This window comes from Polyergus mexicanus, unplaced genomic scaffold, assembly GCF_030449975.1.
Source record: "Polyergus mexicanus isolate NDT 795.1 unplaced genomic scaffold, iyPolMexi1.0 SCAF_4, whole genome shotgun sequence".
Classification (NCBI taxonomy): Eukaryota; Metazoa; Arthropoda; class Insecta; order Hymenoptera; family Formicidae; genus Polyergus; species Polyergus mexicanus.
The window spans coordinates 275848-293025 of NW_027223324.1; the positions used below are offsets into that span (position 1 = coordinate 275848).

Genomic DNA, 17178 nt, shown 5'->3' on the forward strand with positions numbered 1-17178 from the left:
TTATTTGTATGAAAGAATTCAGTACCGGTATAATGAAATAAATAATATATATATATATATATATATATATATATATATTCACATTACATTATATACATTATACATACACATACACACATTCTCTCTCTTTCTCTTATTTTCTGTCTGTCTACTTAAATTATAATTCTGTATACATGGGAGGTACATATACTTCACTTAATTTACAAATACAAATGTACAAAAGTAAAAATATTGAAGACAACATAAATCGTATAATTTTAATTTAAATAAATAATTAATTTAAATAAAAAGTAAATTAAAATAAAATTGAAATAATATATTAAAATAAAATAAAATTCCTATATATAGGATGTTCGGTAACAAATGGAACAAAATGTAAGAAGTGATTCCATATGATAAAATAAGAAAATCAAGAATAACAAAACTACGAATTTTCAAGTATTTAATCCAACTATAAGTCAAATTTTCTAAAATTAATTTAGAAACATAAAGTTGTGCATAAGAAATGCAAAAATTTATTATAACATTTCACGTATTTGATATCATCGAATATCGATAATGTCAATATGTTCCTGTAATCTCAATTAAGATCATGGATCTATCTCTCGCTATCATTGCAGGAAATTTTATTTATTCTAATAACGATTTGAGTGCTGATTTCTCGATACGAATACGAATACGATGTATTCTGTACGATATCTATCGCAGAGATGATAGTAATTACTCATGTGCTTCATAAATTGATCCGCTTTCTATCATTCGAGGAAAACGTTAATTAATTTAATAAGTATAGCGATTTCACGTGTTACAGGTGACCAAACGAGCGATTGCGCGAATTCCCGCCCAGATCTCGCGCGCGGTCGGAACTATCTGAGCCGCCGGCAACAGGAATCCATACGTTCCGCGATCGCGTAATTCCACCGTGTACGCATATTTTATACCGGCAACACCTTTGGCCCAATCATCGGATGCCCCTGAAATCAGAGAAGGCATTTTTGCGACAAACATTTCCATTATGACATTTTAAATGTATTTCTTTAATTTATTTTAATATTTGATCGTAGATTAGTACGTCACATTTTTCCTACGAGTCTATAAATCGTATATTAAAATTAAAAAAGAAATATCATATGTTATAGGTAATAGGTAAACGTATATCTACCAGAAATTGGATACATCAAGTCTGTCACCGGTCCAAGTTGATAATGAGTGCCATGAACCTTTGTAATTGCATTAATTGCTTTTTTCGCTACGTTTATCATATCGGAATAATCCGACGGTTTCGAACGTGTATGACCCCATGGTAGTAGCCACATTTGAGAATAAGAATGTAAAGTCAAATACATTCTGGGAATGTAAATAAAATATCGATATGTTTATATAAAATATTTTGTGTGAATAAAATTTTATAGAGAATAAAATTTAAAAAAGAATAAAACAAAAAGTTTAGAAAAAAGAAATAAAATGTAAAGTTTGCTTAATAAAATTAGATTAATTAAAATATATACCGAATATGTTGCTTATTTGCCAGAATGTAATCTGCCATAGCCTTCGTTTCTGGTTCGGAGAAAGCGAACGGTCCCGAGTAAGTTTCCTGACAAGGATCTGAACTAGCTCCCCCTTCCTTTTCCTCGCCCCAGTGATACGCAAAATTTCGATTTGGATCAACTCCTTCGCATTTAGTCCAGAACCACCTAGTATAGTGCGTTACGAACTGTAACAAATTGGAGGGTGTGTACCTAGAAAAAAAGATTGCACACATATCCTTTTATTTTAATATAGCGTGAATAATTTCTCATAATTTTATCGTAATTTTTTATCGAGTTATATAATAGGCTTTAAAAAAATGTTTTTAATATAGTCGACTCATTTTTTTTATCCGAAATATCTCATCGTACAATCTAATCTAAAGATTAATTTTTTAAAAGCAAATTAACGCGAATAATATTTTTCTTAAATACAAATACAAATGTACAAATTTGTGTGAAAAAAAAAATACATGCGCACATTATTCGTTTTTACTATTATAAAATACATAATCGCGATAAATAATAGAATTTCTTTTTTTCGTTACCTACTATCTTCTTGACTTTCCGCATGATTGCTTCTTGTTTTCCGCCAAAAGCGGTCACCGATATGACTATACTCGTAACCATCGGGATTGACAACTGGCAAAATCATCCAGTCTGAATTATCCAATAATTTCGAGTAGGTCGAATTCCTTTCGACCAATTGGCTTAGTATGTAGGTCGCCACGGCACTACCGATCCATTCACGTCCATGCATGCCTACGAATATAACGACAATTTACCGAAAAGATGATCTAACGGGAGGTAGTGCAAATGATGGTCAAGACATGCAAATTCGATATCGAAAACTGGTCAGTCATAAATTCATTAAAAAACAGGACGGTTATAATAAAAGTTTTTACAACTCAGGAAAAGAAATGAAGTTGAAATTCTTTTCACAATATTCATATAATACATTATTCAATTACAATTATTTTCTAAATTCTATTTTGAACTTGTATTTTTATACTTCTATTCGTGGGGAAAAAATATTTTCCTTAGATAAAAAAACTCACCGGCATCGATCCAAATCGCAGGTTTTCTTTCGCCGTCTTTTTTTAATCCTGTCGAAACCTTTGCCAGTTTTATTGGTTGGCCTTCGTAACTTTGGCCGATGGTTATTAATTCAAGCATTTTCGGGTACCTAAAAGCTAGGTATTCTAAATAGCGCACGATATCTGTAAAAGTGTCAATATATTCATTGCAGGGATAAATTTGATATGCAAAAATGAATTTATTATGATATATATAATCAAATTCTTTATTTATTTATCTAGTATTATTTATACATTAAGCTAAAAATGGGTGATATATTTGATTGACTATATTGTTCTCATTTAGATTAGTTTAATGCGACGTAAAAAATATATCTTGTAACATAATTTTACCTCCATATCGATGATAACGTTTCCATGTCATACTATGACCTTGAGTGGTGACCAAGTCCTCGCGTTGTTCTTTTGACATTTTTGGATTTTGATATGAGATTGCTTTCTGTTAATCAAAAATTAACGTTATTTTTAAAATCTATAATTATCACTAAATTAAATATATAAAATTAATTATCTCAATCAATTATGTCAACAACAGAAAAATTTCTCTTTTCCAATTTTAGTTGTAACAATCATTAATCTTTTGATGTAGCCTCATTAAATAAATGATGATTTATTCATTACTGTGATGTTTCTTTTCTGTGTCTTCGCGAAATGAAAAATCATGGAAATTATTATAAGTAAAGTGTATTAATATTATGCATGAACATCTGTTGTCATTAAAATTTTCGTACATATCGTATATAATGACATACATAATTAATTTCAAAATCTTAGTTCTTGTAATTATTGATAATTTTAATGTAAATATTGTTCATCTAAATATAGTGCTCTTTTCAATATAAAAATTAATCATTCTTAAAAAAATTTATATATTTATTTCGAAAAATATTTAAAATGTTTTATGTTTTATAGTATTGATGTAAAAAATACAATATGAAATATGCATTTACTTTTACCTGAATATCCGATATTAATACTTTAAAGTCGATTTTCTTATCTTTCAAATAGTCCTTAATGTCAGTTACAATATCTGGCGCGACGATAATATCGGAGGTCCTAAGAAATAAATGTCAATATAAGAAATATTTTAAATAGTTGATTATATTTTTTAATAAATCAAATTGCAAAGATAAACCTGTTGAGATTTGGAAAGGACCAAAATTTGACGTCTTCGGGCTCAGCGTCTCTCAAATTACGCAGATCCACAACGTGATTTTCCGTGTTAGGAAACACTCTAATCAATTGATAGTTTCTATAATTTATTCTACTGACATTCGATCGTAAATTTTTCTTTTCAGTACCAACGATGCTGCTTACAACTGTGCTGAGTCCATTTGCCACGACAAATAGCATGGATTCAACTAGGCCAAATAGAGAGAAACCTCTGTCATAATCATCATTCCGGGATGATTCTCTGAGTGTCTCTTGAAGATAATTTGTTGCTTCAACTCTTTCTTTTTTTCTGTCTTTGGAATTCAAAATTGATTGCGGTTTTTGATCATTATTAGCATCCTGCAAACTATACGTTGGTTATTTGTTACGTACATGTAAATAATATTTTCTATGTCAATTATTGAAATGTTTTATAATACTTTCTAAAGGTTATAGAAAAGCAAACAATTATATGTTTTGACAAATATAATATCTTTAAGATATACATATAATAATATATATTAATTTTTATAGATATTTTCTTTGTTATAAATTTGCAAGTATTATATTAATATTAATATTAATATTGCATATATTTGCAAAGACATTCTGATTATATAGATTTATGAATATGTTTGAAAAAATATTAGAAAATTTGTATCATATATTTTTTAAATACCAAAGCGTTATTCATGCGCTTATGTGAAGATGTATTTGCGTATGTTCGGTGTGAGCTACACAAAGTCAGTAAAAAAAAATTACAATGTTCTTTTATGATTAAATACACGTTTCAGTTTTTTAAAGGAGAAGATTAATTGGAGTGCGCAGACAAAATATCTCGAGCGAACAAAATAGCATTGAGCGGACAAAAAAATGCATTTTAATTAATATAATTAAACATTATCGAAGAAAAGCAAAATATAAGAAATTAATAAATACAAATTATATAATTGCAATAATTAAGTTAAAAGTAGAAAATGACAATTGATAATTATATTTTTGTATAAAAGAATAAAATTATAATTTGCAATATTCCTTTAGATTCTTTTACAGAACTTGACAAATATCATTAAAAAGCTGATTAAAAGAATTAAACATTTTTTTAAATTTTTAGAAGATATTTTTATATGTGTCAGGAATTATATATATATATATATTATAATACACTTCTAATTAAAAGATAAAATATATAACATTGATTCTTTTAACTTTATTATTTATAGATTTTCTAATATTTTCTAATAATCCTTTCGCATGCAGAAACTTATTAATCTTCTGATATTGTTTTTAAATATTGACGTAACAATTTATAAAACTACTAAGCGTACAATTTTCTGATTAATTAATGACACCAACCAATGACTGCTTTTTTCATCAAGATCTCTTTCCTTCTGGAAAATCCTTTCTTCCGAATAATCATATTTCACACGTGTCACTGTATAACTATCCCGATACGGATTACCGTTTACCGAATAAGGCATAAATATCCCTGAAAGTCCGAGGATCGTGTACAAAACTGACTGGACACCGACGCTCATGGCGTACTTCGATCGCGTCGGGATGTATGCCTCGAACTGGCGAACCTGTGTAGCCGGAACCAGTCGCTCGACACTGTTTCACGTAAAACGCGATGGTTTCACTATTCTGCCCGACGAGTCTGGTTTACGGGATTTCAACTCTGCGCTGAATGACGTTTATCCTTTAGTCGCGCAGTAGGTCGGAGGCTTCGGGGTTAATGGATGGGATACTAAAAGCGAATAGATATGGTGATCATAATCCCCATATATGTCAATTGGACTAACGCTGAATCATAAATCTTAAAATTAATAATAATTAATAGTATATTTTATACGATGTGTTTTCCAATGTTTTACTGGTAGTAGTTTTCAGAAAATTTGAGTGTTATAGATATTTACTTGATAAATAAAATATTCATTCATTTATTAACTAATGCAATAAGATAAAATTGTTTGGCTATTCAAATAGATCTCGAATTGTTAACAACGAACGACACATAATAGATCAGTAAATCTGCCGTTAGCAAAACACGTTTTCTGATATAAGCGTTCAAACAACCGTATAACTATATGTATTAAATCTACTTTTTTATGTATGTATGCATATATGTACATATTCGCGTAATAGCTTTTACGCAATTACTGTAATTAAATTGAAACGATACTTATTAAAGCGGCATTTATTTAAGAATCTAGCACATACAGAAAAATTATATTAAATTATATTATATAAATTATATTATATTAAATTATACGCACGCACTCTCTTATACATATATTATATATATATATATATATATATATATATATATATATATATATATATATATATATACTATCAAAATTGCATTTCAAAATTATATATTTTACGAAATTATATGTCAAAATAATATTAAATATTTTATATATATATATATATATTATTAATTATATATTTAACAATAAATTAATCTTTGATATTGAGTATTTCTTTTAAAGTAATTACTCTTTCTCTCTCTCTCTCTCTCTTTAAATGAATAAGTTACATATAATATATTATAATATTTAAAATATTTCAGCAATGAATTATGAATAATATGGTATTTTTGGTCTTGGTGATGTAAACGATAAGTAATTCATATTTCTATTTATCATTTTATATCTACTTGGCACACTTTTTCTTTGTTAATCGATATCATTAATTATAAAATTTCAATTTGAGAGGCTGTAATAACTCCTCAAACTTTTCCAAAAAATCATACGCGGAGAAAAAGATTTTTGCTACTATAGCTAATCATATTTTGCAAAATAAATTTTTCAACTACAGCGAAACGATTTGTTGTTGCATCTAATAAATAAGTATCATAACTAAGATGTTTGCTGTTGCATCTAATAAATAGATATCACAACTAGATGTTTGCTATCCATATATTGCAACTGAGATCTAGTTACCATACATAGTTTTTAACTACGGCAGCTACTTTTTTCCGTGTTTTTTTCCATTAAAAAAATATCTATACATAACGGCTAAATTGGAAATTCATTTCATCTGTTATATTATTTTCAAAATATACATTGCTCGTTCTTTTTTCATTTTCTCGATAATTAATATAATTAATATTTAATTAATATTTTATATATTTAGAGATATAGATATTTTAATATTTTATAAAATATTTTATAATAGTATAATTATATACTTATATACATATTTTATATATATATATATACAAACTATATTTTCATTGATTATATTTTTCAACAATTTTTATTCAAGAAGAAATCTTTTTTGATAATTATCAAATATTTATCCTAGTAAATATCTATTTAAGAAATAATAAAAAAATTAATTCCGCGTAATAATTAATTTTTCAAAATCAATTATTTTGAATTCTTCGCTTCTTCGATTTGTACCGATTAACAAAGGAAAAATATGCCAAGTGAGTATAATTTATTAAAAAATGGTAATTAATTTTCTTGAAAAATATTTGCATTTTCAACTGCGATTGGTTTTTATTTGCCAGATATCTCTCCAATCACAATTTATTAAACCGAAAAGAGGATATCAAATAGCATTAAAATAATTTTAAAAAAATTAAAGAATAGTACACACATAATTTCTTGTACAATTATTTTGATCAATTAGTGTTTCATTAATGCAGATTTTCGGATTAAAGCACATAAATTTTCAAGAAATATTTTACTTCTTCACCTAGAGATTAAAAAAACGTGTTAGATAAACATTATGGAATATTATATTATAAAAGAAATTATATATTATCAAAAAATGCGGTAGCGTCTAGCTAAATGTCATTTAATTATATAATATCATTTAATTAAATAAGAATTAAAATAATAGGAAATCAAATTATAAATTATCGATTTGTTATAATCTTTACGGGCAAAGATTATTTCTTTAACAACATACAGAGTCAAATATATTTTGTCCACATCATTTGTCTTATATATGTATTTGACTCTCTTCGACGATCTAAATATAATTTATATTAAGAATGTGCTGTGTAAATTGATCGAATTGCAAAATCGAATAATTAATATAACGATAAGCTTCGTAATACATTAATCGTTTAATAAATAATTGATCTATAATTTAAAATATATATATATATATATATATATATATATATATATAATTTAATATTTCGTATATATATTTCATAGTATATAAAATATTTTGGCAGCGAATTAGAACAATACCTAACATAGTATTTGGCCTCGGCGGCGTAAACATTGGCGCGCGTTAACATTGTTTATGTATCAGGGCCTTGTTATTATTTATACAAAGACACTTGAATAAGGTGAGAGTAGTGGGGCGAGACACTCAAATTCCTTTCGTACGTGTTATCATTCGCGCGGCGATACTCGAGCAATAAAGTAGCAGTGCTTCGTCGGTGCCGTCATCGTGCCGCGGACGGCTTTCGCGTCTTCCGCGCCGCGTGTCAACACAGCATTGCCACGAGTCGTACAATGGCTCATATGTGGCACGCGCATTTGTGCGTTGAACGCACATTAGTGCGTCGTCGTTGCCGTCATCGTGCCGTACGAGCAACGATGCGTCGCGTTGTCGCGGTATCGCGTTTTCGCGTCGTCGCGTCTTCGCGGTGGACTTTTATCTCGTTTTCATTGTCATCGAGGATCGTACTTTGTTGCCGACTAAATGGGATGTCTCTCAGCGTTGCAATCTTTAATATATTAATACCTATTAATATAATTAATTTTATATTAATATCAGTTAATATTAATACTATATTAATATTATATATTATATAAATATTTATGTATTAATAAATTTAATATATTAATGTAGGCGCAACGTTAAAACGCCTCAGTATCGCGGCTGAGGTGAATGCCGGCCGCGTAGCAACGTATGTTCGTGCATAGTATAGATGCATGTTCGCGCGGTTAATCTTGAACTTCGGTTCGAGAATCGGCTGTTGAGGGCACGTTCTGCTCCGACAAACGGTTCGGCCCGAAGCGGTTAGAGTTCGGTTGATTGTTTTGGAATCGTCGTTAATGGGTCCCTTCTCTTGTACCGTCTAACAGCACATTGTAGAAATACTAACATGTTTGGCATTTGAGGAGTCGGCTGTACTAATTAGGTTCGATTTTCGCTCGCTAGAGAAGTTGATCTCCCGCTTTCGAAGTGATCTAGATTGTTAGCACCTAGAAGGTGGGTATCTTCATTCTCGACCCGTCTATCAGCCTTACGATAAACCCGGCTCAGTCTGTACGATAGAGACTTGGTGGTTCGTATGAAATCGTTCCTAACGATGTTCTAGTCGGCCCTCGATGGGAGCAGGCGCGGGTCAAGAGTCGAGCGAACCCCATTCGCGATTATTCCATCAATCGATTTCGTCTTCTTCCGCTTCCGCTTAACCTTTGCTCGAAGTAATCGGTGAATTCCCGACTTGTCGACTCGAAGTGTGATTCTCACGTGAAGCGGGATTCGATCGTACCGAAATTCGAAAGTGCGGGAGTGTCGATCAAAGTATCGCGCGTGTAAGTGCGGAAGTAATCTTTTAATAAAAGTGCGGGAGTGCCGTTTAAAGCATCGCGCGTGTGAATCAACCTGAGAGGAGGAGGAGGCCTAGGAGAGGCATCGGGCACCGGTGGAACAACCCTGTGGTAAGTAATTTGTTATTTATATATTAATTATTTATTAATTGCGCACAATTTATGTACAATTTAATTTAAACAATTAATCGCGTAAGTTCGCTTTTCATTTATATGATTTACAATTAGACCAAAAAAAAAATTAGAAAAAAAGATTTTTATATGAAACCTATAATCTTGTAAAAGTTTCTACTTTTAAATTATAGCTTGTATATGGAATTATGAGTAGTAGTGTTTTTTTCAAAATTTATAAAATTATTTTATTAATCTGCATATTATTGTATGCATCGAACATTTAATGCGTATAATAAATTTTTTTAAATATTAATTATTTTGAGCGCTGCTACAATTTGGATCTTCTATTTGCATGTTACAGAGCAACGTAGCGTCCCTGTCATTCTGAGAGGAGGAGGAGGCCTAGGAGAGGCATCCTGCACCGGCGGAGCAACCCAAGGGTAAGTGTTTATTATTTATATATTGGTTAAAAATCGCGTACGCGCATTAATTCCGTCTCATTATTTTTAAATGAATTAAGCAAGAGAAAATTAGAAAAAAGACATAAATCCGATAAATGTTATTATTATTAACAAAAACAGTCTTTTTAGAATTTATAAAATTGTTTCATATTTATGTATCTGTTTATTATTGTACGCATCGGATATAAAATTCGGCACGTAAAATAATAATTTTCTTAAATATTAATTATATTTTGGGCGCTCCTATAATTTAAATTTTATTTTGTATGTTACAGACAACGTAGCCTCAAGATCAATAACTCCGTTGTTGCGCATCAGTGCCGGTGAGTGACAAACTTTTATTTAATTTTAAAGTAACGGATTTGTAAAGATTGTAGATGTAGATTATAGATTATAGATAAATTGTAGATAAATCCGTTACTTTTAAATAGATGAGCTAAAACAGATTAAGTTGAATTAACTTTTAATAAATTCATTGGATATATATTGCATCTATTCCAAAAGTAAATTAAAATCTAAATTAAAGAAGTAAGATTATGGAAAATATTTTTTTCCAATTTGTAGATTTTATTTGATTTATTGAATAAAGAATACTGGTAATTTTATCAATTATATACGTTTGATGGTAACTTATTCTTATAACGCGCGCCTATCTTATCCCAAGTTTTTATAGCTCATCTATATTGTAGAATTTGTTTGTAGATATTGTTCTTAAACTTTGTTTTAACTGATAAGAGATTGAATAATCAATCAATTAAATTACTTATAGTATGATAATAAATAGTGTAAATGTTGTGTAAATTAATCTTATTTTATTATAAATTATATATTATTATATATTATTATATAAATTAATATTATACATTTATATATTATTATATCATTATATATAGATTATATATTAATATATAAATTTTAATCAAATTTATATATTTATCTTAATTTATAATATTTTTTAAATCTAAATTTTGATTGAAAATGATTTGGCTTTATCTCAGTTAAAATAAAGTTATAAATTTTGACGAACGATCGTACGATCGTTAACAAGCGTGAAATGTTTACGCTCATCTGCCGGCGACAATAATTATACGGCAAAAGAAGGAGTTTATCTCCTTACGAGCGTAAGAAAAATCTTGCGTTTATTCGCCGGTGATAATAAATAGCCGACGATAAAAGGAGTATCTCCTTTTTCGATCTCTGGTTAGAGATTGATTTAGAAAATGGCCAGGAGCAATGAAAGGTAGGTTCAACTGGCCCAAAGAATGGATATAGGCTACGCAAAATAGGCAGCCAGTACTGGCTAAAATACGTAGCGGGAGGTACATAAGATACAATTAGGGCACGCGATTAGGGCACGCGATTAGGGCGCGCGATTAGGACATGCGAGTAGGGCGCGCGAATAAAGTGCGCAATTAGGGCACGCGGTTAGGATATCTGATTAAATAATCGGAGATATGTTCTCCAAATCTTGAATTTTTGTTGGTTCAGCCAACAAGTAGGATTGTTAGGGCTATAGGGACCATTAGGATATTAAGGAAAAAATTAAAAATAAGATGACAATATATAACAATATCCAACTTAAATATATTTTTAGGAAAATTTAAAAAATAAATCACAATAATATTATAAAACATTATAATATGTTATTTATATATACATTATAATTTATTATTTTAATGTATATTTTATGTTAAAAATATTACAAATTTATATATATATTATTTAAAACGTAAATATGTATAAATCCAAATATATGTTAATGCTTTCAATATCAAATTATTTGCATTATAAAATATTTGTATAAATTGAATATATATATTTGACAGTGATAGCATTATCAATTCGTAAATTTTATAATTGTAATTGTATTTTAATTATAATTTAATATCGTAGTTATAATTGTATTATATAAAATTATATTTATTATAATTGTGTGTATGTAAGTTATATGAAATTTGTAAATTACACGAAAAATTACCAAAAGAATACGTATAATGACAATATATAGAAATTAATTCGTTTAACATATATATATATTTATTTGTTTCTAAAGTATGTATCGTAAAAATATTCTCACACTTTAATTTAACCGTGTGTGTTTTCATATCAAAGAGTCATTGATGAAAATCGGGAAAAACTTTATATATATCTTATGTATATTTCAAACTTTACAAATTTTATATTAAATATATACAATTTTTTGGTATTAAATATATCGAGTGACAGTGTGAAGATTCGATGTTAAACTAACGGTTAAATATTAGCTTTTCATTCATGAAACTTAACGATTGTCCTCGATATTGCAGAATCGCGAGTAAATTAGTACGAATTTTATGATTTATTTTTAATTAGAGATTTATATATTTACGAATTCCGTATCGCAATCAAATATTCATAAAATAAATTAATAAATTACACTGTGAAAACATCATATTTTTTTCGCGTTTTCCGTTTGATCGTTCTACGATTGATTAATGACGTCATATACTCCATCTTGGATTATTACGGATAGTTGAATTATTAGATTAATTGATGAAATATTTTGAATAAGCGTTTGATATTTAATGAGGGTAATAAATCTTGTGCTTTGAAGCAAAAATAGCGTCAAAAACGGGGCATGAACTTTATTTTTTGTATTATTAATGTATTATATATTTATATTAAAAAAAAGATTGTCTCAAAATCTACAAGGCGACATACATTCCTTTTTGGTCGAACATATATTTATGGCAAATTGGATTTAATCGCTTTCGAAACAATCAAATCTGCTTCGCTCGAAAATGCTAATAGTTACCGGTCACCCATGCCGAACAAGTCGAAGGGGAAGAGTTAGACTAAGATAAATACCGTAATTATTATATATATATTTATTATATTAATATTTTGAAATAAAATGAAAGCAAAAGAGAGAGTAATCGGGAGAATAGAGAGAAAAATGGGCTCCAATTATTTTCGTACTCCCCTTAGGAATTAGAAATAACTTGATATATACGACATACGAAAAGTCGAATTCTGAGAGAAACACAAGTTTATTCTACTATAATTTTCCTATAGTTTTGTAAGCTTTTATTTTTTATAAAGTTTTGATCATTAATAACATTAATTAATTCTTTCACGTTCATATGATCGTCTGGTAATAAATATATTGTCAGATTTTTGCAAAATATTATGCTTGCAATATTGGTTGGAGCGTAAAAATTAAGAGTAAAAGTTAAGAGTTTCTTTTATATTTTGTGACGTGGTATGCAAGACTCTAATTAAAAAGTCGGAAATGAAAAAAAATTTACTTATCCTATTACCTAAATGTGTTTTTAAGGCGAAAAATTATAAAAAGCTCTATCGCCGAGAGCCGAAAAAACACTTTTTCTATATTTGAAACTGATTATCTCAAAATCTATGGAACGTAAAATATAATTATTTTAATCTCATATGAAAGATAATTTAATTCTCTATAACTTTTGTTTCGGTACTTTTTGTTAAAAGACGCATACTTTTCCTGATATTTGTAAAAATGTAAAAAATAATCGTAATTTCAGAGGTTTTTGGGCGCTAACTTTTTAAGGAAACATTTTTCGACATATGTTTATAGAAAACTTTTTGCATTAAATTATCTTTCAAATGAGATAAAAATGATTGTAGTTCGCTCCATAGGTTTTGAAATGAACCAGTTAATACCCAATTTTTGCCGGATGACGAGGTTTGAGTTCTCTAACTTGAGAGCTATGCCGGTGGTAACGTACTGGTTGACGTTCATATGATCGTTCGGTAATAAGTATACTGTCAGGTTCAAATATGAAAATTTGAGATATCTTTTGTAATATTGGTTGGAGCGTAAAAATTAAGAGTTTCTTTTATATTTCGTGGCGTGCTACACAGGACTCTAATTAAAAAGTCGACAATGCGAAAAAAATCTATTTATCCTATGTCCTATAGTATTTGAATGTGTCTTTATATGACATGCGAAAAATTATGATTTCCAAAACGCGGAGATCTATTCTATTATAATTATTATATTTTCTTATAGTTTTAATCGTGTTCTTTTGAATCCAGAAGTTTTAATCATTAACAGCGTTAATTATTTTTTTTTTCACACACACTCACGTACACATACATATTTATAAAATCACTTACATGTTAACTCTAGTTACGCGTTTTTTCAAAATCGATTAAATCAAAATTATACACACATACTTAACATTCAAACTATCAAATACGCGGCTCAGTTATGATAGGCTTTTATTGATATAAAATAATACGCAATGTCGAGATAATCAATCAGTATCGGGGAAAAGAGGCAACAATACTTGCGAGTATCGATTTAACAAGTCTTTTTTAAGAGTGGATATTCTGTATATATTGTATATATAATTATAATAAAATTAATATAAATCATATAATACGTTATTACGTATTAGAGTAGGTTAAAATATGGATAAATAAGATTGAAACTCTGTGAAACGCTGTGAATATGATTTATTGTTATTACAACTATACGCGCATATCCATGCAGCACGCAACACGATACAATTATTGCATAAACGTACAGAGAGTATAATAATAGATTGTAAACAAATAATAATATTAATAATTATTATTATAATGACTGAATGTTAAATTAATGTTACGCTGTTAGCCGGGTTTAGACGCGTACAAAGAAAGATTTAGACGGAGAAAAAAAGCATTGATGGTCAATGAAGAGAAGAAAGAACGGTAAAAGAAGACATGGTCGGTTTCTTTAAGCGAGCCCTTAATCCCTTCGGCTGCGTTTACTCATCTCTATGTGGTTTCAAAACGAAAATCGTTTCGTGCTCGCTATTTTCAAAATACTCGTTTTGTTTTACATCTATTCTCAACGCGAGATGATGTATCTCACATCTACCGCCGTTAAAGAGCCAAGCATATCAAAGAAGGACTCTTAGGGTCAACATTAATCTCTACCTCTTGACCATATGCAGCACGAATTTTGACTAGCACGTTGCATAACTACGAGTCCTCCCTACCTTAGTCGTAAAGGAATTCGTAGAGAGCGGAAAAAGCTTCAACCGACCTTTGTCCGGAAGACAAAAATAGAGGAAGAAAGATCATAAAAGTAGACGAAAAAATCGGCGACATGTCGAGAGGAAGGCCGTTGCTGCGAGCACCGATAGTCCTCTCGCACCACCGTATTGTCGTAATTACAATATAATTGATTCGATCGTAATAATTGACTGCTCATCGTCGTGTCTGTCGGAGCGGTTTCTTTGAGGATCGGCACTTGACGATACACGAGCCCGAGATGGCAAGAAAATCTACGGGTTCACCAAAAGAATACGCGCGTCATACTGCCTCGTCACGTATATATTCTTTTCCGAATAGCATCTTTCATTCCAGCCTGCGTTACCTTTAAACTAATCCTATATGTAACATTACTTTTTCCAAGGACTGTGCCCACGACGCTTTTTCTCAGGATGTCTCCTCAAGGCCTTCTTTTAAAACGGTTTTATCTCGCGCGGTCGTATATTTGCAGTTATTTATAAGGTTCCGTTCTTTCGTATATCGAGGGAGCATGACACGGGGGTTTCTTATATGCGTGTACGTGTGAATGTGTGTGTATATAATATGCTCTGCAAACGACGTAACATTTTCTGTCAAATATTACTCGAGAGTCTCCGGTATAACCGGATAATATAGAAATTTAATATGTTCGCGCATTATTTAACAATCTAGTCGCCATTTAAATTTTACTTGTAGGTGCTTTTTTTAAAATTAAGAAGTATTTAAAAAAATTTGTTCTCCTTCTTATATATATATATATATATATATATATATATATATATATATATATAAAGCTTGTTTATTAATCTAAAATAAATTAATTCTGTCATGACGGATTTTTTCGAATACAGGCGAAGAGAGAATGGGAAAGTTTTTTAAATACTAAATCATATAGATAATATTGCTTGGAATCCTTATATAGAAATGCGCGAGCATTTTATTATCTTTCGTGTGATAGTGTTATGTAATATGCGTAATGATGCGTAAGTGCACAGTGCGTAAATAGTTTTTGAAACCGAAGGCGCATTCAATGTCGCGCTTGAGATACGCTCGTTTCGAATGCTCGATACCCTTCGTAGATCGCGCGAAGGGCACGGTTGATTCTCTTCAACTATGACTACGAGCTATCGATAAATTCGCGTGTTGATGGCTAATCGATCGTATTTTAGGCGGGAGAAGGTGGCGAAATCACGAACTCAGCAATTTCGCAAAAAAGAAAAAAGAATTTTTTTTAGATATTCAAAGAGGTATATATGAATAAATATATTTTGCAAAAATATAATTTGAAATTTGCACACAGTAGTTTGATAATGACTAAATAATAAGTAATATAAGCTAAATATTGTAATTATAATATTTCTTATATATTTTAAAAGACATTACAGAATGGTTAAGATTTTAATCATTTATCAAAATTGAACATGTACCCACATAAATATCAACGCTGTCATTTGACCACCTTACTCTCTTTAGACTACCTATTATATAGGACTCTACTATTCCCTACGTTAAATCGCAACAATAACGATAATCATAACAATAACTTTCTTATCTTGACTGCATATTGACGCGAGGATGGAATCGATTCACGCATAGCCTCTCGTTTTTTTTGTTTTTTTTTGTTTTTGTTTTTTTTAAGAGAGGGATCCTCGACTTTTCCCCGGCGTTTTATCGATATTTGTACCGTCCTTGTTGTTTATAACATGGATGTTCTACTCATTTTACGCTACGTAATGCACGAAGATTTATTAGTCAGTTAACGATAATAATTAATTCATGCAGCGCCATTTCCGGTGGATTCTTTTAAAAGATTTGCGTGTATCCTTTGCGTGTCAGTCGCATCACGATTTTATCAATCGATTACATCGATTATTCATTCTCGACCTTATGATCCTCTTACTCTTAATTCGATTTTGCATTTTTCTTTCGTTAAAGATATGTAATCGATGCGAAACCTTCAAGATGGAATCGTTAATAAATTCGCAGTAATGTTTGTGCCCGTTGGCGATTGTGGCGAGCGAGTAGCGATTCTTAGACGATATTGGCCTTGACGATGGAGCTTCCCATCATGACCTTATTCACGAAATTTACAATAGCCGTGGCCGGTTGCTCTGGTTCCAGTTCGGCAAATACGTGGCACTGATTGTCCGATTTGTGAGCAGGCTTTCTCGCCACAAAGCCGAAGCAGCGACTAGAGAAAAATGATAAGCAAATAAATTAAATTAAGGACAGGAATTGAATTGCAACGAATTCTTTAGCAAAT

General features: G+C 29.9%; 2 protein-coding genes across 12 annotated transcripts in view; both read right to left on the bottom strand.

Annotated features, from left to right (window-relative positions):
• Positions 1 to 798: 798 nt before the first annotated feature.
• On the bottom strand, positions 799 to 5313 carry LOC138932515 (carboxypeptidase B). Its single transcript, XM_070294424.1, has 9 exons — positions 5132 to 5313; positions 3759 to 4142; positions 3580 to 3679; positions 2957 to 3062; positions 2585 to 2746; positions 2075 to 2288; positions 1509 to 1739; positions 1163 to 1347; positions 799 to 974 (listed from the first exon to the last, which is right to left on the bottom strand). Exons 1-9 carry the CDS (start codon positions 5311 to 5313, stop codon positions 799 to 801), a joined length of 1740 nt encoding a protein of 579 aa, XP_070150525.1.
• Positions 5314 to 14337: 9024 nt separating this feature from the next.
• The window catches only part of By (focal adhesion protein tensin), a 156103-nt gene continuing 153262 nt past the window's right edge, over positions 14338 to 17178 (bottom strand). For all 11 annotated transcript variants that reach the window (XM_070293885.1, XM_070293883.1, XM_070293893.1 and 8 more), the window contains one exon: positions 14338 to 17106. In XM_070293885.1, coding sequence (XP_070149986.1) covers positions 16947 to 17106 — 160 coding nt within the window. In that variant the 3' untranslated portion in view covers positions 14338 to 16946. The remainder of the gene's footprint in view (positions 17107 to 17178) is intronic.